The following is a 26,739-nucleotide window of genomic DNA, read 5'->3' as shown; positions in this document are numbered from 1 at the left end:
CATGAAGTTGTATTCTCATATATTTGAATTTCGTTAATAAAATAACGTCTGCATCGAAATGAAAAGGGGACGAAAAAAAAATCATGGACGTGAAAAACTAGCTTAAATGTACATACACGAACTTTTATGAATTATGCTACTCAACTGTTTGTTTTGGTGAGAGAAAAAAAAAACTGTAAAAAGAACCAGAAGAAAAATCAAAATAAACAAACATAAATACCTTACACCAGAGATGTATACTAGTATTTAAGTTCATTTGGCTTATAATTTAATATTTTTTTTTCATAGATTTTAACGATTAGTTTACAAATGTTTCTGGATTGCTGTCTGATGAAAATTATCCTTTTCCCGTAACGCCATTTTAGTACGAACACAATGCTACATAACTGTCTGTTGTATCCCACGTTTAAACGAAAGAAGTGCGTCGTGAATAAACTATAGATGTACTAGAAGTCACCATTTTATATAAGTGAAGCACATTTCGTGGACTTGTTATAAATTGAGAAATAAAGTAATGATTGTTAAAACTAAGTTTTGTTTACGCCTCTTAATTAAGAAAACACGGCTTTGTGTTTAATATTAGACAGTACTACAAGAAAAGTACAGAATAATTATGAGAAATATAGAGAAGATACTAATGGCAATTAACACACACCATATCACGAACGACAAAAGACAATAATTTACATTTATTTGGAATAGTTTCATTTTGTTCGTAGGCGTTATATTTATTTCAATTTTTTTTTATTGATTTTGTAAAAATAAATGGTCATAGATATCAATTTAGAATGAAATGAACATTTTAATATCTTGTTTATTCCTCGTATAAAATAAAATTCATTTGCGCTGATAATTCTTTTGTGTTTTCTTTTCTTAAATTCGAATATACATGTAGTCGTTGTCAAAAACTAAACGTGACGTATGATGAATGCAAATATTTGTCTGAGAGGTGACTCTTATCAATCTTACATAATTAGAGATATGTGCTGCTTGATAAGACAAATTGCTCCCATCAAAATTCAACGCCTATCAATGCACCATCCTGACAAAATCGCGTGAACAGCAGAGGAGATGTGCTAACACTGTGATTTGATTGGCTCATCAAATTTCAGTGACGGTTTAACAACTTTTTATCCTATCGTCTGTTTTTGACTTATTATCGTCTGCTCAGACTACATCTGAAGAACTCATTTTCGTCGTTTTAACTATAGATTTATGACGAGAAATTAGGAATTGTCGTTTTCTTACCTACATAATGGAAGAAACAGAACGGGGAATTAATCCGAATTCTTCCACAAATTGCTCTGACAGTGGTTTGGGCTATAGCGCAATGGGACGATTCTTTCAACGAAATAGTGCTTTTGACTGCATGCACCCTCCAGCTGGTGGGGTTGGAATAACCCCACCTTCAGGATTTGGTTATTCTTCATACCCCAGTGATTGGGGTTTCATGTCTGGACCTTATGCTACAGGATTTAATTTTAACAGGACGTTAAATACAACGCCGTCAAGTTTTTTCCCGGTTTCACGTGAATATGGCACATCTATTCATCATAATAATACAGGACCGCAACGGTTACTAGGACCAAATTCTTCCAGTAGTGGACTAAACTGTGACAATTCAGAATCATATAATACCGGGATTTGTGGTCCTTCATCATGTCCTCCTTCGCCATCTGACCAATGCCTATCTGATGACATGGATAAAAAGGAAAATAAAAACAGAGGTATAAATCTTTATAGTGTGCATGTTCTTTAAAATAAAAATAACGACGCTATAACCATTTAAGTGGTATATTGCTACTTAGTATTTAAAAAATAGCTCATAAAGTCTTGAAACTTTTTCTAGTAGTGTCGCAAAACTAGAACTCGCACTAAAATGTGCATGTTTTATATGAAAATAATATAAATACTGATAATGTTCTGTACATGTATGACATCAATATATTTATGAATCATATTATATTACTTGAATAATTTGTTATTTCCAAACTTTACAGAGATTATCATCCGTTGTGAACAATATTTATATACATATATATTGCAAATGTATATGGATGTATAGATGTATTATTGTTGGATATATAGAATCATAGATGTAATATTACATCTATGATAGAATTGAGAATAATATTCATTTTCTAGATAAACATTTTGAATTTGAAATGATTTGACAAAGATATTTTGTCTGCTATTATTATACCCACGAAGGCATTATCTAAGCTGAAAAGTAGTAGAAAAATATAAAAAAACAAAAACATATTTACAACGTTTTCAACACTCAAAAATATCCACAAAATCTAACAATTATACTCATTCAAACACATTGATGTTAAAGCAATTGTGATTTTAAACATAAACAACGAGTATAATCACAAAACAAACTAAAAACTGCAAAATATACACGTTGTAGTGGAAACACATTTCAGTGTATTTTGAGGACACCCGGGACTTGTATCAGAAGGGTAATACACACCAGCTGATATATTTATGGTTTATAATGTATACTGAATACAATTTTGAATACTTACTCATATTTTGCAGGAAGTCTTAAAGTTGTAGTTATGAGCCTTATATTATTATTCATCATCTTATTCAATGTTAAAAAGAACATAACAAACAATAAACACATTGAGTTGTGACATTGTAAAATATGACTAATGAAAAGTGTCCCTACGCAATTTTGTCTCTGGTGGTTAATAAATTTCTTTTTGGCAACCAATTTAAACAACATCGTCTTTTTTATATTGGAAATCGACCCTGTCTCTTTTTTGTATTGAAATGGTCAACTCTCATATGCCATTTATACATAATATCCCTCAGAAAATGCGATTTCTATTAAATAATACTGGCTGGTGAATGGTGAATGGAGGAATTAATACCATCTGAATATTGTCAATTAATGGTATTTTCTAGTAATTTATTCACAAACTTGAAATTGGTATTTTAAAACACTTGTCTAATTGTTGTCCTGTGAACGTCTATATTTGCCCACATCTTTCAGCCGATTGTCTTTGTTGCAATGTTTCTTTAAAAACTACTTTTTTTTAATCAAAATAATTTATCCAAAATTTTGTTTGTAACTAATAGACAATAAAATCTTTTTACTTTATTAAAATCTATTGATTATGACAAATGCTAAAGGGAGATCAAACATTGCTTTATTCAATTAAAATACATTTCTTTAAACATGTTGATATTTGAACACTTCATTTGGCAAATGAGAAAGATATATACAGATCGTATATCTTCAAGTCAGGTTAGCATCTGCAAAGCATACTTTTGTTGATATTTTTGTGAAATGACTGACATATTGAAAAAGTTAAGGTGGTATTAGAGAATAAACAAAACATGAAAGATTCATTTTTTTGTACTTTAAAAAAATGAAGTATATGTTCAAAAATATAATAAGATTTATAGGTCACCGAGCTTGTTTTCAATTTGTTTATTTAGTAAAAAATTGCACTCCTGCATCAAATATGCGAGCGTATTGCATTTCGCTAATTTTCAAAGTTCCAATATTACGTTTCCGGAAACCTTTAGAGTATACATTTCCAGAAATTGTATTTATTGCTTTTCCGGAAATTTACCTGGCAGTAAATTATGAATATTTGAATATATGTTAGATAAATTATTTATTTCATATTTTTATACAAAAAAGGTTCTGATCTTATATCTACAATTATTTACCAGATATAAAAAAAACAAAAACAGAAAGTTTCACCTTAGTAAAAGATGATGATGTCGGAATCGTTATTTACTTTATTTTCATGTTTCACCAACTTCTAATTTCTATGATCGTCTATGTAATGAAATAACTGATATTTTTATAGATGGCACAGTTAATTATTCGATACATGGGTGTAAAATGGTAACTACATTCCTCTTGTGTTTGCGTTACTTTCACTTTGCATCCAAATGTGGGATCTGCTTATTGATGTGTGCATTAACCGAAGACTAACTCTCCAGCCCGAGGTAGATCGTATTGACTTTGAATGTGCAATGCATACTGCTGTTACAAAAATTTCATGCTGCTACAATCAGTTGTTGCATACATTTACGACAAAGTTCAAGGTACTCCTTAATTATTTTCTCGAAAAAGTAATAATTTATTTTTTCCTGAATCGTTACTATTTTCTCGGAAAAGTAAGGTATATATTTCCGTAAAAGTAGACTCCTTCGGGTGCGGGATTTTCTCGCTGTATTGGAGACCCAATGATGGCCTTCGGCTGTTTTCTGCTCTTTTGTCGATTTGTTGTCTCTTTGACACATTCCCCATTTCCATTCTCAAAATAATAAAATATAATTATACCTTCATGTGCTACTTTTTGAGTAAAATGAGGTCGAAATTTTGTATATTTGCTCAAAATTCGGATTTGTGGCCGTATTTTCCCTTTCGAAAGAAAAACATAACTTTTTTGTTTTAAAATATAAACACAAATTGTTTTTTGTTAAATAATTTGTAATTTCTGTATTTTATAAGTATCCTAAAAAATTATACATTTTTTATTCAGTAATAAGTCATATTTATCAAATGTTCATGAATGTAGAAATATAGATTCCACAACTGCAACAAATGTATTACGATATTTCTCCAATCGAGACAGTTAAGTTTTAATATTTAAAGCGCGAGGCTTGTCGAGCTTTTTAAATAATTGAAATTTAACTGTTGAGAGTGGAGGAATATCGTAATACACGAGTAACAGTGATGGAATCTGTTTCTCTTGTGATTTTTATCCTTCCTTTTCAAAGATTTGAGGAAAGTTGTGTACTTTTGATGTGACGTCACCAGGCAATGTGGCCTTTTTCCGTGACGTCACAATAAGAAAATTCAGAAGAAAGCAAGTAAATTCAACGTCACAATTAGATTTTAACCAATCATTTGCCGAGAACAGATTTTTCACTAGTGAGGAGAAATATTTTTCTCACACCGGTCAGGAAATGTGAAAATGGCACAAAAATTAGAGAAAAAACATAATTTTTTGCTGTATAATTATCAAATTAAAAAAATTGCACTATTTACGTTTTCATGAAAATTGGCACACATAATCTTCTCGCGTAATCAAACCAAATGGCATTTTAAAAAAGAGGGGTCCATGAACTCGTTTTCAAGTTAAATAAGTTTGAATGTTAAAAATCAGTCGAAAACTGAATCTTTTCCCGATAAGTCATAGTCTGACGTCGCTAAAATAACAATTTACGTTAGAAACGTCATTACCTCCCCTGTAACTGTATCGTATGCCCTTAAGGAGCCTCGCGGGTCTAAATCAAATTTTTTTCTTCATCAGGATTTCGCTATATTTTTTTATAATTGAACTTTATCTTATACTTAATAGAAAAATAAAATAAAAAATGGGGTCACCGTTCATTTACGCTCACAATCTGCCTTCGAAAGAAGCATACATTTTTGTAAAAGTACTTTATTTCTGTTGAACTAATAGGAGAAATAGAGGTAATATCGAAATAAAAAAAAAAGAAAGAAATTACAGAAATCGCTCAAATTTTACAATAGTTTAGTTTAAGTACAGCTTATTTGAAAATAATAATAAAAAATATAGGTCACCGATGAGTTAAAAAAGATATTTCAATTTTAATGCAAAAAAAAACGGCATTTTGCACCAAAGGGAGATAATTTGGAGCTTTTTTCAATGATATATACATTTTAAAAGTCATCTGGGTCCAAAACGAATTGATTTTTTTGAATGATTGTTGTTCCATATGATAAAGTAACAACTAATAATTACTTATAAAATTTGTAATGAAAAAAAAAAAAAAATTATACCCTCGAGCCTCATAAAAAAGGAAAACGAATATTTGAACAAGTTCAGTTAGTAGAACTAAATTCTTTTACATAAATTTATGATATTGATATCAAATAATATTTGTACAACACGTTCTTAGAATAACCTTCATCTAGTAAGTCTTGAAGGTATCGAAAAAAAAAACAAATTCAAATATTTGAGAGCATATACTTTAACGACATAAAATTAGCAGTGATTAGATAGGCGAAAAAGGGATGTGAGTGTTTGTATACGCGTTTAATCCCTTAACCATTGTCCTTGCTTGCAGGTATTGTTTGTCTTTATTTGTCTACAATTTTGTTTGTTTGAAATCCTTCATAATATTTCAATAGTTTGCTTAAAACTGAGAGGTATGGAATATACGGCTCTAAAACAGAAAGTCAACATTAATTAAATAAAAATTAAATTAAATATTTAGAATAGAGCATCTCAAATGTTGCATGATTAAAAAAATATTATGCAAAATCAGGGGATTTTTTTTCTCTAAGATGCAGATTGTTTTCAGGGTTGAGGAGGAACAAATTTATGTTTATTTGTCATAAAACTGTCACTGGCCGAAAATAGATAGCGTCATCCTGGAAATACGTGGCATGAAAACGCACGAAAGAGAAAGTGAAATGCGTACGTTTATTATTAATAAACAGAAATATAAGATAAGAAAGGGAAAGCCAGGCGTATCTTTGCGTGTTTATTATCAGTATACCCAAAGACTATGATTCAATATAACTTCATTGATACAGTAGGTTTTTATCAGAAAAGTATAACCATGTAATGAAATTTATTCAAAATGTCTTATTTCCTTGTTTTTCAACTAACAACCCAAAAATGCACAAACAAGAATAAAAAAAATCCGTGTTGTTAAACACAAATTCTTAAAATATTAACCAAATGACGAATCAAATATAAAGGATTTGACAGTTTTTTAAATGCCTCATACTACTAAGTATATAAAAGGAAGCACATAATCTTTGTTACTTGACTTGCGCCTAAAAGATACCAGGGGCCGTGCCAATGAAAGTATCCTAGAATATGTCTTAGGACATTATTTAGGATGGTCTTAGGACGTGTCTGAAAAGTCTTAGGATGTAAAACAAAGCTGTCTTAGTACAGTCCCAACTACGATGATCCTAACACATTTATTTAATTGAAAAAATATGTAGAGATTTCTATGTCATAGATTTAATGGTATGTTAGTATCTACTCTTATATGGAAATAATTAACGCAAAATAAAAGTTAAAGTTTTATCGTAATACTAATAAATACGTTATTAAATATGATAAAATATATAAATGCACTTGCTACGAAAACAAAAGTAAATAGTCACAAAACTTTGTTAAATGCGATATTCGTGCTGCAATTTTAGTACATAAACTAGTTTTGTACTTAAGTCCACTCGATTTCATTACATGTATCGAATCAGGATTAGTTAAAAAAAAAAAATCAACTTTTTACCATATTTTAATTAATATTGCACCGTTTTGGTTAGTCGCAAAATATGTTGCTTATAATGATAGTATTTTTTAGGCTTCAAAATAAACAACACGAAATAATTTAATGTAATACAATTGAATCTTTAACAAATATTGAAAATATTTTGATTTATTAATTCAATTCTAATAACAGTATGATATTTTCAATATTGTATTAGTATTTTTAGTATTGAGTTTGTGCTATATTTGTTGTTTTTATTACGTTTTAGGACATTGTAACCTTTAGGACTATCATAAGACACCTATTTGTATATCCTAACTTTAGGACCAAATTTAGGACATATCTTATTTTAGGAGATTTTCGTTAACCTGACTTAGGACTAAGACGTGTTCTAAGACCATCCTAAGACATGTCCTAGTCCTATGACAGCTTCGTTGACACGGCCCCAGGATTGAAATTTCATATTTACGCCAGTCGCACGTTTCGTCTACAAAAGATTCATCAGTGACGCCCGAATCAAAAAATTTCAAAATGGTCAAACAAAGTACGAAGTTGAACAGCATTGAGGACGAAAAATTCCTAAAAGTTTGCCAAATACAGCTAAGGAAATCTATTCCTGATGTAGAAAAGTCTTAGTAATAAAGTGACCCACATAACTGAAGATTACAAATAAAATATTCAAAACGTTGCGTTATTAGTATTTGTCACTGAAGGTTTTAATATTTATATTAATGTCTTCCATCTGACATTTGTCAAGAATATAGTATTTTTGATTTACAAATATGAAGTTTATTTAGTTTTTACAGCATATCTACAATGTATTGTCGTATGAAAAAATGAAAATAAAAAATAAAAAGAAGTTGATACTTTTATCTTACCGATATTCAAATATGGTAATTTAATTAATAGCAATGAACAAAAACAGCTACAAACTGTAGAAAAAGTTGTTTATAAGCCCAAGATATTGACTATATCTACTTTCTTATTCGCATTTTCTTTAAAACCCTGACCATTTGTTGAAAAACACGTACGTTTTAGAAGTTGCTCTCGAAAAAAAAAACCACGAACAATATTCAACACTGAAATGTGAGTGAACTACACGGAAATGCTCAAACATGTATAACATTCTGAATAACATGAAACCCAAGGACGTCAACAATTTCACTTATTGATCTGTCTATCAAGTTACAATTACTGAATCAAAATGAAACTTAAATGGGTAATTGAAGTAATCTTAATACAGTTATTTCGAATTCTAAAATACTGTGGCACTCTCTCTGTACGAAGCATCAGATTTACTATTCCCATTGTGATTCTAAATGAATTAAAAACAAAAATAACCATAAGCTGTTTCTAATAAAAATGTTTTATTTAAAATGAGGGTTAACAAGCTCTGTGGACACACGGTTGTAGGGCTAAAACGCAAACATCGATAAAAATTAAAACCCCGACCACTTGCCCAACTTCAATTTTACACACAGCCAGCTACATACATGTAAGTGAGAACTTCCTAGCATTCAAACTGTACGACAATTTATCTGGAAAAGCTACATGTATATATGCCAATAATGAGACACACGGACGGGCAAACAGTAAAACAATGTGACCCCAACTTTCAGTTGCGGGCATAAAAATGTGTCTCGTTTGTTTACAAGAAAGATTTTATATTTAGCAATGATTTTTAAAAAAGGTCAATATCTTGAGAGTAAACGTATGTTAATTAAGATATGTTTTAAACAGTATGAATTGTACATTAAGGAATCACCTTATTATACTATTTGATGTTTACTATATTTTATGTAAAATTAATTGTACTTGATACCTATAAACTGTATTGCTTTTGGAATAAAGCATATAAATAAATAAATAGTGCACAGCGTGGACAAAATTTTAAACTTTTCAATCTTATATATATGTTTATATACTGCTGGTGATCCGATGTATAAATCTGTTATAGAGTTGTCACTGGTTCAGACGTACTTATATAATTAAATATGTTAGATCCCTGGGGGTCACCGCCACTCCCTTCAATTTGAGAATGTGCTTTTATTTTGTAAACGATTAAGAACCCCACCCATAAACCATATATATATATATTCTTGTATGGAACAAATCAAATGAAATAAAATAGATGTCCCTGGGGGTCATCCCCATCTCCTCTTATTTGACAACTTGTAAACGGTCAAGATACCCACCCCTAAACAATATATATTATTGTATGGGACAATAAAACAAATCAAATAAAATATAGGTGACGTCCCTGGTGGTCACCCCACCCCTCCTGTTTGAGTACTTGTAAACGGTCGAGATCCCTACCTCTAAAACATATATATTCTTGTATGGGACAATTGAACAAATCAAACAAAATATAGAACTCCATGGGGGTCAACCCCTACCCCTCATGTTCAAAACTTGTAAACGGTCGATATCCCCAAACACTAAACCATTTATATTCTTGCATGGGACAACAACAAAAAATAAATGAAATGTAGGTGAAGTCCCTGGGGGTCACCCCACCCCTCCTTTTTGAAAACTTGTAAACAGTCGAGATCCCCACCCCTAAACTATATTAATTCTTGTATGGGACAATATAAGACAAATCAAATGAAATATGGGACAATGGGCATTGCGAATTATGGGAGCTTTGTTTGGGAGACTTCGTAACAGCATCCTGTTACAATTACTTCTTGTTATTTCTGTGACTGATCACATTAATTTGTAGGATCCCTTACAATAGATATTTCAGCCGATTTGTAACAATTCCATCTTCATGCCTTATACCACATGTGGAGCAGGATCTGCTTACCCTTCCGGAGCACCTGAGATCACCCCTAGTTTTTGGTGGGGTTCGTGTTGTTTATTCTTTAGTTTTCTATGTTGTGTCATGTGTACTATTGTTTTTCTGTTTGTCTTTTTCATTTTTAGCCATGGTGTTGTCTGTTTGTTTCAGATTTATGAGTTTGACTGTCCCTTTGGTATCTTTCGTCCCTCTTTTATATATCATGTACTGTTATATATGAAGATAGATAATTACTTAATGGAAATCGAATATCTTTAAGTATTTTTAAATTTGTTCTTTTAAAAAATTGATTGAAGAACTTGTACACATCTAATGGAACCCACATTTCATTCGTCTTTTCCGATCATAAATTACTGACTTAGCGCGAGTCTAATTTGATTCAGAAAATGGATTTAAAAGCCCGGTCAATAGTTATCAAATGTACCAGGATATAATAAAACTTACGTTACTTTTCTGAATTAATATGTATAAGGGTTAGCTGTGAACTTTCGCAGCAGAGAAATATTAGCGAAGACAATGAAATGAAATGACGCAAACCAGACCGATTCAATCGGCCGAGGTCAAATTTGCTATTATATAATATTTTTGAACTAAGGGAAAACTACAAATACACATATTGATGCTCTTAATTTGTTTGATTATAATGTTCACAAAAGTTCGCATCACTCGAAACCATCAGTGTATATGTAACAGGATTTGGTCGTATAATCAAAGCATGCATGTGTACCTTCAATCTCAAAAGTTGTGAACCTTGTGTAAACGATAAATACAAAACATTTATCCGTAACGGCTGTGGTTGAAAAATCAAAGTAACGAAGAAAAAGATTTTTTTCTCAAACATCAATCGACACACAAATTCCACTAAATGCTCGTAAAACTGTCAAGTATCATACGCCCACATGTGCATTTGCACGGTCCATAAATCAAGACGCATATCATCAATTTATTCGATCTCGTTTACAGATATGTGGAGATTAATTAAAATCTGATCGACTCGCGTGTATGATCACTCAATTAAATAACATCAGATTAAACGTTTATCAGATCAGGAATTTCATTGTCTCGTGCTGAAGACAGTAATTACTTTAAACTGCGAGATCGGATAAACATGTAAAAAGAGATTGTTAATTATGTTTGTAAAATATTGTCTCTAATCTTAAAAGTCAACTGTTAACATTTTGTAGCGTAACAACTGCGTATTTTACCCGCAAGTTTTTAAGTACGGAGCACACAAGAATCAGATGGAACTCGTCCTCAATTGTCCACATACATGTACTTTGGATAAACGATCCACTAACGGTACATTTGGTGGTTTTTTTTTTTTTGGGGGGGGGGGGGGGGTGGATGTATTCAGACGAATAAAGTATGTCTATACTACACTTGCTATAATTGAAAATACACTATATTAAATAAATATTAATTACTGTGTTTTTACATCTACAAGATGGTGTTTTGTTAGTGGAAAGCATGTTCACATTAGTGTCATATATACGCCCGCATGTGCGTTTGCACGGTCCGTATATCATAACATATGGAGTAACTAAAATTCATATAAGCCCAAGTTGTATATTTCTTCTTTCGGTTAACCAATTAGCTCTGAGAACCTCGTATGTTCGTTTTAGAATACAGTTATTTGTAATCAAAATTAATTTTTAGCTAATATTTAAAAATCTAGAATTTATGCTATTTTTAAAATGGGTAGTGGCTGTCAAATTCATGTTCATCGATTTAACTCAAATTCTTATATTTGATTTATAACAAAAAGTCATACTAAAACGTATATTTTAATTATATAAAGTCTAAAATGAATAATTTACAAGACATGGGCTCGCCAGTATGTATGTTTTTTTCGTGTGTGTTTTAGTCTAGACGTCATCTTATTAACTATTGAGTTGACCTCCGAAGACTGCCGACGGTCATATCAGCAAAATAAACATAAAACACATGTTTTTATTCGAAATGAGAATCAATCTCAACATTATGTATATGCTCCAAGAAAATTGAATAATTCTTAACCAAATTTAGAAGTTCTGCATCCTTCTTTATTGTGCAGGGGCGGATCCAGGCATTTAAAAAAAGGGGGGTATTCCCAAGCCAGGATATATGAATGTAAGCCAAAATCTAGAAAGTCACAAATTTTCTGACCTTGATCTTAATTACATGTAACTGTTCATAAACCAAGGACCTCAAATTAAATACAGTTTGATTTAAACATTAGGAAGCTGAAAAGTGGAAAGACCTTATATAACTGGTTCTATTAACAGAACAAATTATATACACCAAATCATTTAACAACTGTTAAGGATTTTTTTTTATCAAAGTTCAATAAACAAATGGAAGATCATGGCTCTATCAATTCGCTTATTGTTCACGTGCTGATCCGGTAAAGTTCAGCAACAAACTCGAATGTTTAAAATAAGATTTGACGTTGCGCACGATGTTGGTACCAACTCATTTTTTTCTATAGATTATCATAAAAATAAGTATACGTAGAATAGTCAGTTCGATATAAAATATAGCAGTTTCTGTTTTAATTCATTACAAATGACTTGAAATTAAAAAAAAATAGGAACCGAAATTTAAAATACTAAAATCATAACACTTATTTATCCCATTTTTACGTAAAAACAAAGGGGTAGTTAGGTTTCTTTCATAAGTTGTATTTTTTCTCCGATCATTGTAAACCTTCACAAGAGTATTGATATTGTTACAGTTATTTGTGTGTTTAAGCAAAATCAATATCACTGAAACCGTAAACCGGAAAATGTCATGTTTCCTAAAACGGTCTGAAAAATGTCCAAGCATTTGCAAGGTAAGAATATATAGGGTTTGCGCATTTATACCTTGAAATTGGAAAAGCTGAGAGGAAAATATTAATGAAATTTTAAAAGTTTATTTACTTTTATGGGGAAGTTAATCTAAAATAGTACGTTTTCTGAAGAAAACTACTTACCATTTTGCTCTTTTAGAATGAAATTCAAAACAGTGTGGCTGTGGCCATTGATTGACACATTAATTTCATCCATTGACTGGGACAATTTACATGAACGTTTGTCTGTAACGACCACTGTTCACGACGTACCTACGATAGACATTTAAACTGTGGGATCACCAAAGGTTTCTTAACGCCTTTAATTATAAAATAATTCAAAAAATTAATCAGGAATAACCTTTATGTTTTGATTTATATAATTGATATAAATCAAAACATCGTGTTATTTCTGATTAGTTTTTCGAATTACTTTATTAAGGTGTTGAGAACCTTTGGTGACCCCATAGTTTAAGTGTCTTTAAAAAGTACATAGTGAGCAGTGGTCGTTACATACAAACGTTCACCTAAATTGTCCCAGTCAATGGATGAATTTAATGTGTCAATCAATGGCCACAGCCACACTGTTTTGAATTTCATTCTATATGTTAGCCGGAAAAAAACATACGGTGACCCTATCTTTTCTTTGATATTCTCAAAGCAATTTCATAAAGCTATATTCTCGTATTGTATTTTACAATTTTATCATTCAATCATATGATGATGTTTTTTCCTGAATAATCCATACAACATGTGTCATTTTGTCACAGCCTGTTGCTTGAGAAAATGCTTGGTGACCTATCATTTTTATAACATTTTTTAAGGTATCACAGTTTCCAGTATACTACGTTTTGGCAAAGTATGAACACATTATATCATTATATGCCTGTCTATGACGGGACGTGTTATGGTATACCGTTGTCCGTCGTACCGTCCGTCGCCCACACTTCGGACAATTACTGAAAAACGCTTCGACTAACTTTTATGAAACTTTGTTGAATTGTTAATATCTATTGACGTAAGCTCCTTTTCGATTTTTATAAATTTCGATTTTTCGTTTCCATGTTATGAAGTTTTATCCTTAAAAAAAGGGGGATTTTCCAGTTTTCGGACAATAACTCAAAAATGCTTCCATCAACTTTAATGAAACTTTGTTGAATTGCTTATATCTATTGACGTATGCTCCCTTTCGATTTTCATAAGTTTCAGATTTTACGTTTCCGTGTTTTGAATTTTTATGCTTAAAAAATGGGGTATTTTCCAGTTTTCGGACAATCACTCATAAACGTGAAACTTTTGATGAAATGTTTATATCTGTTGACTTAAGCTACCGTTCAAATTTTATAAATTTCAGATTTTACGTTTTTCAATTATGAATTTTCATACTTAAAAAAGGGGGATTTTTCCAGTTTTTGGACAATAACTCAAAAACACTTTCACCAACTTTTATGAAACTTTGGTGAATTGTTTATATCTATTGATGTAAGATCCCTTTTGATTTGTATACATTTCAGATTTTACATTTTTGGTGTTATGCAGTCTTATTCTTAAAATAAACGAGGCTTTTTTCCAGTATGGATAATAAATCAAAAATGCTTTCAGCAGTTTATGATGAAACTATGGTGACTTGTTTATATCTAACTTTTTTGTTTTTTTTTTATATAATTTCTTTTTGTTGTTGTACAGTTGTGGATTTTTTCTTGAAAAAAAATGTCGGAAACGGCCAAGGAAATTTATTCGTTGAAGAATCGTAGAAAACAGCCTAACTAATGTACAAAAAAAATCATTTAAAGCATAAAGACAAGCTAAAAGGACACCGGGCGTATCATGCGCTTATAGGGTGCAGCTCTTTATTTTTAATCTATACTCCCATACCACCTTAAGCATTTAAAATATAGGTACAGTATGTATGTGACTCACGAGTGTTTCTAAACGAAGTTGGGCATTCAGGTGGTATCCATACCCGTAGCCAGGGGGGGGGGGATGAAAACAAATAAGCACTGTTAAAGTCAATGTTCTGTTCGAATTGTGACGGTTAAAGTCGAGTTTGTGAGTCCAACGAACCCCCCCCCCCCCCCCCCCCCCCCCTGGAAATTCCTGGATACAGGCCTGGTATCACTACCTTAATTAAATTTTTAAATTTTGTAATTGAAAGAATTGGTAATTTCTTTAAAAAAATGATTCAGAACATAGTATGTTTTGAATATTTTTCATACATGTATATATAAATAAATTATTAACTAAGCAACTCTATCACGCTAGCGGGATCCACGAACACATATCTATAGAGAGTCGTATGAGAACCACTAGTTTGCTATCCAGTCTGTAGTTTAAAGATTGACTTATAACTTGGGAAGCTGAGCAAAGGTTGGGTCAGTTTTTTTAAAATTCATTATACGCCATTTTTGTAGGGTTTTTTTTCCAAATAAAAAGAGCTTTTACTTTACTTGTTATAGAAACGAAACAGAAATTAAAATTATGCGTATTCAGGTGTTTGAATAGTCAAATAGATATACAAGTTTTCATATCCAACACATATTTTAGATGAAAGATAACGCATTGCAGCTCTGGTTTTGTAATTAATTCTTTAATGCTTCTTTTTTTAACAGATTTATATAACTTATCTTTTTCATTTGGGAATATTATTTTAGTGAAATGAACACACGATAAATCAGACTTGTCGAAGTATTTTATAAAATGGCAGTTTCAAGTTGGATCAAATTTATTTAGCTGTAACAAGCAGGTAAACACATTTACTTAAAGAAAAACAAAAGTAACACAAAGATAGATGCTGTTTGTTCACATCAAATCGTAGAAGCGTTTAACACTTGGGAATTACCACTTCAAAAGATTCTACGCAAAAATGCATGCTTGTCAATATTTCTGTATTATTTTTCTTATTTTAAGATTAGCCAAACTTTAGATTTGATTAGCATAAGGTTAAAAATATAGCAAAATTGATGAAAGTAAAAAAAGATAAATGAAAGATGATAAAATTAACTGCAAGTTAGGAGCAATTGTTGAATTTTAAAGATGACAAAAAAGTCATGTTTCAGACATTTTTCGTGATTATTTTCCGGTGTAAAGTTTTAAATTTCCTTATTGTGTTCTTTGCTTTTCGTACAAACACACAAACACATGTCGATTATAATTATATTTATTATCAGGCTATTTATTAATTGTAAATCGTGTGAATTAGCTTAATAACTGTGAGTACTGTTAGATCAGTCCTTTGACATTTTGCTATTTTGTTATTTAATTTTTGTGTGTATGCTTCATGCCGATAATTTGAATCAAGATTTTTCAAACGAGGTTTTACAGTTTGTGTCTATACTTTATATTGTGCTGTTTACACTATACTCTCCTAGATAAGTAAAGGATTGGGCGCTTGCAAACATGTTTAGCCTTGCCATATTCTCTATGTGCCTGTTCCAAGTCAGAAGCCTAGCTGTAATTTAGTGATTGAAGTTGTGTTTTTCGGTGTTTTTTTTTTTATCATGGATCAAGCCGTTGGTTTCCTCGTTTCAATTGTTTTACATAATTATTTTTATATCGGGGTCGAATGCTTACTATTGGGTTTGTTCATTTTTGGAGGTCGGACGGTGACCTATATAGATATATAGATTAACTTTGTTACGATATGTCTCCACTGGAGACAATTTAATTTTGAAACTTAAAACGCGAAGCTGGCCAAGCTTTGTTTTATTGAATATTTAAATTTAACCGTCGAGAGTGCAGAAATATCGTTATACACGAGATAAAGTGGTGGAATCTCTTTCTCTAAAAAGTTTAGACGATATCTAAACAAAGTTTATCCTTTCTTTTCAAATATTTGGAGAAAGTCGTGTTAATTTGTATGTGCCGTCATATGAACACAATTGAAAACTCTCTAACGCATTGAACTACGGTTTCTCTCATGATACAAAGAAAAAGTAATGGTAAACGGATTTCAAAATAAGATAACTACAGTTATTGACAGTGCAGTAGAACCAGTAATCTGCGTTTGTTCCGACAACTAGTATCTCTGAAAAACGTAACAGTAAAGGTATTAATTCAATAGTTTGTTTTACATATTGAATATGAATATATGAAAACAAATCTTTACACCTCAGTCTCTTTGCACGTGTGGTCTGTATTTCTACGCGAAAACAACATACCGTTCAAAAACAAGTCCCTATAGAACTGGTTTTCTCATTATTTAGAGATGTGAGAAAACTCTATAACCATAACCGAAAAATATGATGGAAAAACCATCCCAAACGTAATTAATTTCTGTTTGAATATCGCTCCCAAACAGTTTTTGTTGAAGGATAGGATATAAATACAACACATTCTCGATGGGACATTTTAGTAATTAGTATCCTACTTCCGAATGGCATTAAGCAATTAGACTGATGTTTGTGTGGAATAAACGAGAAAACAAAATTGTAACAAAACTTGCCGAAATTATATTGGTAAAGCTTAAGGGGTATTTATTGTAATTAAATGGAAGAGAAAGTGTGTTTGTTGTACAATAATTGATCATGACCCCCCCCCCCCCCCCCCGAAAAAGATCCATAATTGTAAACAAAAAAACTTCATAGGCAATTTTATAAGATGACAAACATTAATCAATCGTCTAAGTCGTTTGAGTTTTAAAAATGCATCTATTTCCTAAATACTTTTCATATATGAAATCTTCAGTTTAGTTTTTATGACGATAGTCATATATGTACGACAAGAATGTGGTGTGATTGCCAATGAGACAACTATTAACAAGATACAGTATGACACAGAATTTAACAACTATATATGCCACCGTACAGCCTTAAACAATATGAGTCATCAATCTTTAATCTTGACCCTTTTTCTAATTTCTTTAAATATCTTTCCCTTTTTGTCAGTTCACCTTCACTTTCCCCCCTCTTCTGTGCCCTTTCTCCCTTAATGTCGACACACTTTCCTTTTTATAGACAAAATGTTACTAATAATACAGTTGAATCAGAACGGACATTATAAAACACTTAGTTTGTCAAATGAATTTCAAACTTGTTACCTGTTGTTTATAAAACAAGTTGTAGCCTGATAATAGCAGACATTATCATATTGATTAACAACTGAATTCGCTACAATTATCTTTTTTAGACAGCAGTGATCCATATAAACTAGATTTATCTGTAAAGCCGAGAAAAGAGCGAACAGCATTTACTAAACACCAAATACGAGAATTAGAAAAAGAATTTGCAGTACATAATTATCTGACGAGACTAAGACGGTATGAGATAGCAGTTGCTTTGGATCTCACAGAAAGACAAGTAAGTACAAACTTTATACTGTTATAACAGGGGTTTTCGTCGTTCCTGTTATATTTAGAATTCGGGGGGAAAGTCACTGGACACTGATGAAACAAAACTAAGTTTAGCTTTACGATGGTTTATATACAACTTCTTCAATAGTGCAATACATTAATTACAATAAAAGTTCAACGGTAAATATTCCGAAAAGACAAAACAAATGGTAATTCCAATAAATGTTCTATACTAATGAATGTCACTGTAAATGCACGGCGTCCGTACAGCTTGACCGCTGGTATCCAACTGACCATTCGCATAGAAACGATATAAAATGTATTACATAATCTTACTTAATCAAACTACATGTAATAATGAAATTTGTCACGTAATGCTATAAACGAATAATACAATTAAAAACATATATACGATAACAAGAAATAGACAATGTTAGGATTAAAATGGATTAACTGCTTAACGTGTAGGCTAACAATTTTGAGAACAATAGTCGCTTGCTTTTTCATAAAGTTTGAAGTGTTACAAAATAAAATAAAAAGGAAAATATCGCTGTCACACTGTTATCAATTTCTATCCACATATAAAAAAATCTTTAGTACTTTATCAGGTGGACCTTTGTCAATGCAATTAAGAGTATCTACTTTTTTTAATTATTTTATCTCCTCTAATAGGCTATTTGCCAATTCCCGTAATTGACCCTGTTATTAAAGATCCTTTTTTAGTTATCTTCATTATGAGGGACATTGATTTTCATTTACAATGAAGAGCTAGCAGAAAGAGCAAATTTACCTGTGCGTAATGTGACTAATCTTTAAGGTTTTCAAATCTTTTAATTACATCAATTTGTTTGTTATGCTAAATACTTTTGACATCAGAAATTATTTTTCATGAAAAATTAATTAAACCGCAGCTACATCACTTTGAATTCATCATGCTTTGCATTGGCAAAAACCGATTTTGTCCGGTATGGAACCAGCCTACGATTGACAATACTAATCTTTTATTCGTACACAATACAACTTATATATATATAGAATACAAATATTACAAATATTCAATTACGTCAGTGAAATATATTTATATTTAAACAATTAGTCAAATAATCATATAAGTAAGTATACCCATATAACAGTACAGCAGAGTATGATAAAATATAACACATATTAAGCATTTGTAATAATGAAATTAATTACGTGCCTTCTCGGCTAGAAATAAAAACTTCCCTAAATTGTTAAGAACCTTTACATTATGAACAGATAGCAGTTGTATGAGTTTAAAATTCGAAGGTTTACTCCAATAATATGGCTTGATAAATGTCTTTCGAAGTTCATTATACTTTTCACATACTAAAATAAAATGATATTCTTCTTCAACTACTTGTTTGTAACACATATTACAAAGTCTCAGATGTCTCTCAATATTATAAAATCGACCAGTTTCTATATTCAAACAGTGAGCAGATATGCGGTATTTACAAATAGAATGAAATTCAAAACAGTGTGGCTGTGGCCATTGATTGACACATTAAATTCATCCATTGACTGGGACAATTTAGGTGAACGTTTGTATGTAACGACCACTGCTCACTATGTACTTTTTAAAGACACTTAAACTATGGGGTCACCAAAGGTTCTCAACACCTTAATAATGTAATTCGAAAAACTAATCAGAAATAACACGATGTTTTGATTTATATCAATTATATAAATCAAAACATAAAGGTTATTCCTGATTAATTTTTTGAATTATTTTATAATTAAAGGCGTTAAGAAACCTTTGGTGACCCCACAGTTTAAATGTCTATCGTAGGTACGTCGTGAACAGTGGTCGTTACAGACAAACGTTCATGTAAATTGTCCCAGTCAATGGGTGAATTTAATGTGTCAATCAATGGCCACAGCCACACTGTTTTGAATTTCATTCTAAATGGTTTATAAATATAATTTACAGCATGATCTAAATAAAATTGTAACATGTTGGGGTCGAATACATACGCATACAACATACATTTTGGCGAATCTTCAAAGAATGAGTTCATTTCACTATGAAAGCTACCCTTTGCTCTATCTTTGAATTCAATTAAAAACAAATCCACATGTTTTACACCATGATATAACCATACATCCTGGAACCCATACATGTATTATATGTCTCTAATTCGACAGGCCCAGTTATATTTGTCGTTTGGTGTTTTATTACATCTCTCGGGCATTTCTTCATAACATGCAGCATTTAAAAATACAGTTATCAGTTAGTACACAATAACTTAAACCAATATTTTAACATTCGACAATATCTTTCTATAAACATAGGGTTTGGTCCCAACTCACAATAGATCATATAATTAACAGGAGATGCTTTCACCTTTAATATACGTTTTAAGAACTTCAATTGCACTTGTTCGATATCATCACATTTTTGATTTCCCCAAACTTCACAACTATAATTCAAAATACTTGCTACATACGTGTCAAACAATGACAGCATAGTTTCAAAATTAAAACAGTCATCCTGAAATTTACTATCTAACTAAATAATGCGTTACGACCTTGGTTTGCTAATGATTTCTGGGTATATGTAAAATATCCATTATATCTGAATAAAATACCCAGATATACAAATTCATCACAGATATCTATTGAAGTGGAAGTAATATATCTCATGGTTGAATACCAACAAATAATGTTTCCTGCATCTAAAATTTAATTACAAAAATAAGCATTATAAAGTAGACCATAGATATAATGACAGAAAAATAAAGATGAGATCTTGCTACCTCTGATAACACTGCCAAATTTGAGGCTTTTTTTTTATTTACACCAAGAATATACTTAAGATATCATTACCCGTGTTAGATACCTCAACACTCGTAATCACACCGTGATGCAACAGTATCTGATCCGTATCGGACTTCTTAAACTCCATTTCCAGGACCATCTATAAAGGCGTAAAGAGTGACAGCTAAGCATTAGATTTTTAACCGGATTTTTGTGACAAAAATGTCGGTTATTGATTTGGGGATGTACGGCGGGCGGGCGGCAATCAAATGTTGTCCGTGCATTAACTCATGAACCGTTCAACCAAAGATTTTAAAATTTTAATATGTTGTTACTGACAACTAAATGAAGGTCAAGTTCAATAATGGCGATTTTGACTTTTACCGTTCAGGAGTTATGGTTCTTGAAAGATTGAAAAATGGAGTTTCCAGTCGTGTCCGTGCATTTACGCATGAACTGTTCTACCTAAGCTTCCCAAATTTTAATATGTTGTTACTGATGACAAAATGGAAGTCAAGTTCAAGAATGGCGATTTTGACTTATACCGTTCAGGAGTTATGGTTCTTGAAAGATTGAAAAATGGTGTTTCCAGTCGTGTCCGTGCATTTACGCATGAACTGTTTTACCAAAGCTTCCCAAATTTTAATATGTTGTTACTGATGACAAAATAGAGGTCAAGTTCAATAATGACGATTTTGACTTGTACCGTTCAGTAGTTATGGTTCTTGAAAGATTGAAAAATGGTGTTTCCAGTCGTGTCCGTGCATTTACGCATGAACTGTTTTACCAAAGCTTCCCAAATTTTAATATGTTGTTACTGATGACAAAATAGAGGTCAAGTTCAATAATGACGATTTTGACTCTTACCGTTCAGGAGTTATGGTTCTTGAAAGATTGTGAAATGGCGTTTCCATTCACGTTTTTGCATTTACTCATGAACCATTCAATCTAAGCTTTTCAAATTTTAAGATGTTGATACTGATGGAGGTCAAATTTGATATTGACGATTTTCACTTTCACCATTCATCAGTAATGGGTCTTGTGATATTGCCAGGACACAAATAAATATTAATAAATCCGGTTTGCTGTCGTTGTGACAGCCTCTTGTTTAAAAGGTTCAAAAAGGTTGTAACTTAATTGAACATAAATCAAGTCGATAATAATATGTTCGGACCTCCTGCGTTTCAGTCAGTATAGCCGATGTTGAACTGTCCAATCTGGAGGGCTGAGTTGTTGTCATATTTGAGGTGGTTTTTGTGTGGTAACTTCACTTTCTAGCCGTCGTATGGACCGAGTCAACTCCATTATTTTAAATGATGTTTTATATATCTCTATTGTAAGACAAATGTTTTTGTTCTTCGTACACTGTACTGACGAGGTCAGACCTCATTATCATAAGATAGGCTGGGGCATTGATCCGAATACACTTTTCCTGATCGGCCTTGATATCAATGAGGGGTAGTTTATCAAACGTACAGCTTCCAATATTTTGCTATGCTAGCCTATTTTACATATGATTTGTGAATGATAATCCCAATTGAATAAAACTGTTTTATATGTTTATTTCATGATATGTCACGACTGTATACAATTATATCTGGCGTCCATCACGTGCAGCGGGCTGTCGGCAAATTTGAATTTGTCTTTGAGTTATTTTTTTCTCTACAACTGTAGAGTCATATTTGGTGTTGTTGTTGTGCTGCAAATATCAGAAAATGGAGCCATTTGTGTGTCTGTCGTTTATAGTTTAGAGCATAGTATGCTTTTGCGATGAGTAACTATAAAGACAAAAAGAAAAAATCCCAAATTCAAATGAAAACAAGCAACTTAAAAGATGTAAATAAGGATTGACGAATGAGCGTTATGTCTGGGCAACCATCATTTAGTTATACTAGAATTATATAGGTATAATTCCTTTTGTCAACTTTCATGAAATGTTACTTGTTTATAAGGTGAAACCGCCTTCTGATTGGTTGATAATGTTTTGTCTATCAACTCATAGACATAATTTTGTCATGTGACCGTGACGGCAACAAACATTTTTTTTGCGATTTACACTGGATTAAAATGAATTTAGAATTAAATTATAAGGAATGAATGTAATATATTTCCGTCTTTTCGAAATAAAATAAAAAAATATGGTGCTACGTGGTTTATTCAGAGTGCACCACATTTTTTTTTTATGTTATTTCTTTATAGACAGAAAAAAATATTACATGCATTCGTTAATCCTTTGAGCGCCGAGACGTTGTTTTCTCTAATTTTTGTGCTATTTTCACATTTCCTGACTGGTGTGAGAAAAATATTTCTCCTCATTAGTGAAAAATCTGTTCTCGGCAAATGATAAGTCGAAATTTGATTATGACGTCAAAATGTTTTGTTTTCTTCTCAATTTTCCTATTGTGACGTCATGAAAAAAGGCGACCTTGCCTGATGACGTCGCATATAAAGAACACAAGTTTCTGAAAACCTTTGAAAAAGAATGATTAAAGCCATCAGAGAAATAGATTCCGACACTATAACTCGTGTATTACGATATTTCTCCACTGTCGACAGTTAAATTTAATTACAGGTTTGTATTTAAAATGCTCGGCAAGCCTCGCGCTTTAAATAATAAAATTTAACTGTCTCGAGTGGAGAAATATCGTAATACACTTGTTGCAGTGTAGGAATCTATATTTTTCACATGGTTACGTTGCCATACATATTTCAATGACGTTACTGAAATGATACGTAACGTAATGTCACACATTAGCTACAAGCACATGCACGCTATCCTCGTCAATCGGTTAATTGGACATCTCATACATTCGGAAATTTCCGATATCTCCGGCGACCTTTGAATTAACTTGAGTACTCGTAGCGAATGCGTATGTTCAGTGATTTTTGTTAAATTTTCGGGCTAGAATTCGAAGTTAATTTAATTTAATTTTTATTCTTTTCTAGAATACTATTAAAAAAAACCGACAATATGGAAATAAATGAAGATTCTTAAAGCATGATGAATATTATTAACACTGAAGATATATTGAAGAAAATATAGCTCAATTACTGTATTTTGATTTAAAGAGGGTGGTAAAGGGTTATTTTCGTGCAACGTGTTTTGACATTTTTATTTCACGTGCAGCCGTGAAAAAGGTTCGTTATTCACCATGTTTTGTGAAATCGATAAAAAGATCACCGTGCAAGCAATTTTAATTGTTCGTTCATCGTGAAATGGCAATTTTATTTCGCGTTCTTCCGTGCAGTTAAACCCCCTCTCTTTGCGCCCCTCTATAAAGCATCATCATATGTAAGATTTGATATCATCAAATGATTAAAAAAAAACGAGCAGAGTTCTCAGTTTCTTAAGGTTTATGTACCCTTCTGTAGCCATTTTTGTACGAATTTTTCAAACCTCAATTGTATCAAAACTAAAGATATAATAAATAATAGAGATAGGCCATTTAGTACATGTTCCAAGGGGAAACTTGATGCAAAGCATTATTTTTTACTGTTTCATTGCATTTGATAGAAAAAGAGGACTTTGTGGCAAATAAGTCAAGATTTTTATAGAAAATCCACAGCCTTTAATACAGAGATTTTTGTTATAAAATTTGAAACATAAATTACTCACTTGATTTTCTATGATGTGCTAGTGTTTATTTTTTACAAAAAGTTCTAAGTAACCTGTAAATTCCAAAACACCTCGTGCTGAGTCACTAAAGTCGAGCGCACCCTAAAAGGTGTACTTGATTTTGGCCATATTTATACTTGTCTTAACCAATAACTACATTTATAAACTTGTTTTAAGGAAATCAATGCTAGCACTGCATGCAATAATCCTATATCTATCAGTCATCAAATTGCCAAATATGAGAGTACAAGGATAAAGGCTGTGGATTTTCTATAAAAATCTTGATTTATTTGCCACAGAGTCCTCTTTTTCTATTAAATGCAATGGAACAGTAAAAAATAACGCTTTGCATCAAGTTTCCCCTTGGAATATGTACAAAATGGCCTATCTCTATTATTCATAATATCTGTAGTTTTGATACAATTGAAGTTTGAAATGAATATACAACAATAACTTTTTTTCTTTCTGAAAATGTATTATCTGGAATAAGTTTGCTTTAACATTACAATTGTGTGACTTATCCTTCATTTTAATTTGCCGATTTGGTTTTGAGGAATGTACATGTAGTAGTGAACATTTAGCATCCTTTTCGCTTCTTTTTTATATAGCCTAAACTGTTTTTTTTTGGTATTCAAGTCAATTAATATTTTACATGTCAACGGCATGCGAATTTTCATAATTTCACCAAATCTTTATTTTATGTATTAATATCTGTGGTTGACCTTTTTATGGAGTGAGCCGATCTTTTACAGATACTATTTCTAAAAAGTGTTATGAACTTAAGTTCAGTAAAGAACACAATTATAGGTACAAAATACAAAAATGTGTCAAATACAAACGTCATAGTAAAAAATTGTAAACAACACGTTTAAAAAATTTCTATCGTCCGAAGCGTAAGTACCGAAACCGTTGAAGAGCTATATGTTAAAAATGCCTAAAATTAATAGCCAAATTTATCTAAAGTCGACTTTGCCTAACATAATGACCTTAGAATAGATTGTATACAAAGCATTCTTTACACAATTGCAATGTCATGTAATGGATAATTTTCTTTAATCCTTTAAGTTATTAAAAGTTTTCTTATTTTTGTATGTAGGTTAAAGTCTGGTTTCAGAATAGACGGATGAAATGGAAAAGGGTGAAAGGCACAAAACTAGTGAAAGATAAAGTTGATGGACAATTGAAACCAATAATGGCTCCAAATATTACATCTACAAACGCTAATTCTGAGATCGAAGATTCACATAGAACGACTTTATGTGATTTGTCGGCATGACACAAGTTTCATAAGCTTAGATTTTTATACAGTGGGCATGACGTTAATTGATGTAACCTATGTATCATAATGTGAAAAAGGCAGGCGAATGTATGTGTCGTATAGCATCAAGTTGAAGCACAGATATTGGTTTAAATACAAAAATGCGTTGAATATGGGTCTACAAATGTACAAAGAAGGACAACATCCAATGATCTGAAAATTATACTGAAAACATCTTACCTGTTATTTGTAGAAAGGAAGACGCTGTATCAAGGTTACATATGAAAAATATATAACGTTGCAGAAAAAATGATTTGTTTGAATTGTGTTGTAATGTTAAATCGTGTTATTAAAAAAATGTATTATTTCATGAATCACTTTAAATAGACTTTATGCATATATATGAATATATAAACCGTCTAGATATTAGTCAACGATTTTTCGTACGAGGGCGCTGGATCGTAACGATTAACGATACATGTACACACTAAAAAATTTCATAAACGCCTAAAAAGTGTACAAAACAAAAAAAAAAAGACGCAGGTTAGGTAATTTTACAACAGAGACTAAATGAACGTGGCTGCATACTTAAACATCCTAAATGAATAGCACCCTTCGATTTAAACTGGTATAATTCTAGAATTTTAGAATTGATAAAGGTGAAGGAATAGCAACAGAGACTGAGTAGCAATATACTAGTAACCCAAATGAAAATCAGTGCACGAATTATAACTACACCTTTTTATTGATCCCATTTGGTGATAAAGTTTATCCCTAGATCAAGCAGTGTTGTGGTCTATGATCTAAACGGTCAGTCGATTAAGATCAGCTCTGTTTGTGGCCAAGGGATCTCAAATGTCGACTAAGATGAAGGTCTGGCCTGTATTCATAGTCGTAGTAGCTACGATGGCCATTCATACGTTTATGAAATGGCGACTCGCCTACATACTGTTGTCCA

At 31.6% G+C, this 26,739-nt stretch overlaps 1 protein-coding gene across 1 annotated transcript; it reads left to right on the top strand.

Annotated features, from left to right (window-relative positions):
* The first annotated feature begins 975 nt into the window (after positions 1-975).
* Positions 976-26,151, top strand: LOC143063635 (homeobox protein MOX-2-like). Its single transcript, XM_076235881.1, has 3 exons — positions 976-1,727; positions 17,967-18,136; positions 25,620-26,151. Exons 1-3 carry the CDS (start codon positions 1,256-1,258, stop codon positions 25,797-25,799), a joined length of 822 nt encoding a protein of 273 aa, XP_076091996.1. The 5' UTR covers positions 976-1,255; the 3' UTR covers positions 25,800-26,151.
* Positions 26,152-26,739: the final 588 nt, after the last annotated feature.

This window comes from Mytilus galloprovincialis, chromosome 2, assembly GCF_965363235.1.
Source record: "Mytilus galloprovincialis chromosome 2, xbMytGall1.hap1.1, whole genome shotgun sequence".
In the NCBI taxonomy this organism is placed as follows: Eukaryota; Metazoa; Mollusca; class Bivalvia; order Mytilida; family Mytilidae; genus Mytilus; species Mytilus galloprovincialis.
Note: the sequence above shows the minus strand (reverse complement) of the source record. Positions and strands in the feature narration are given on the sequence as shown.

What these genes read in the sequence shown, in the direction of transcription:
- LOC143063635 (XM_076235881.1), top strand. Translation starts at nt 1,256, where the DNA reads ATGGAAGAAACAGAACGGGGAATTAATCCGAATTCTTCCACAAATTGC. An exon ending in AAAGGAAAATAAAAACAGAG is followed by an intron (nt 1,728 to 17,966) that starts GTATAAATCTTT and finishes TATCTTTTTTAG; the next exon opens with ACAGCAGTGATCCATATAAA. An exon ending in TGGATCTCACAGAAAGACAA is followed by an intron (nt 18,137 to 25,619) that starts GTAAGTACAAAC and finishes TTTTGTATGTAG; the next exon opens with GTTAAAGTCTGGTTTCAGAA.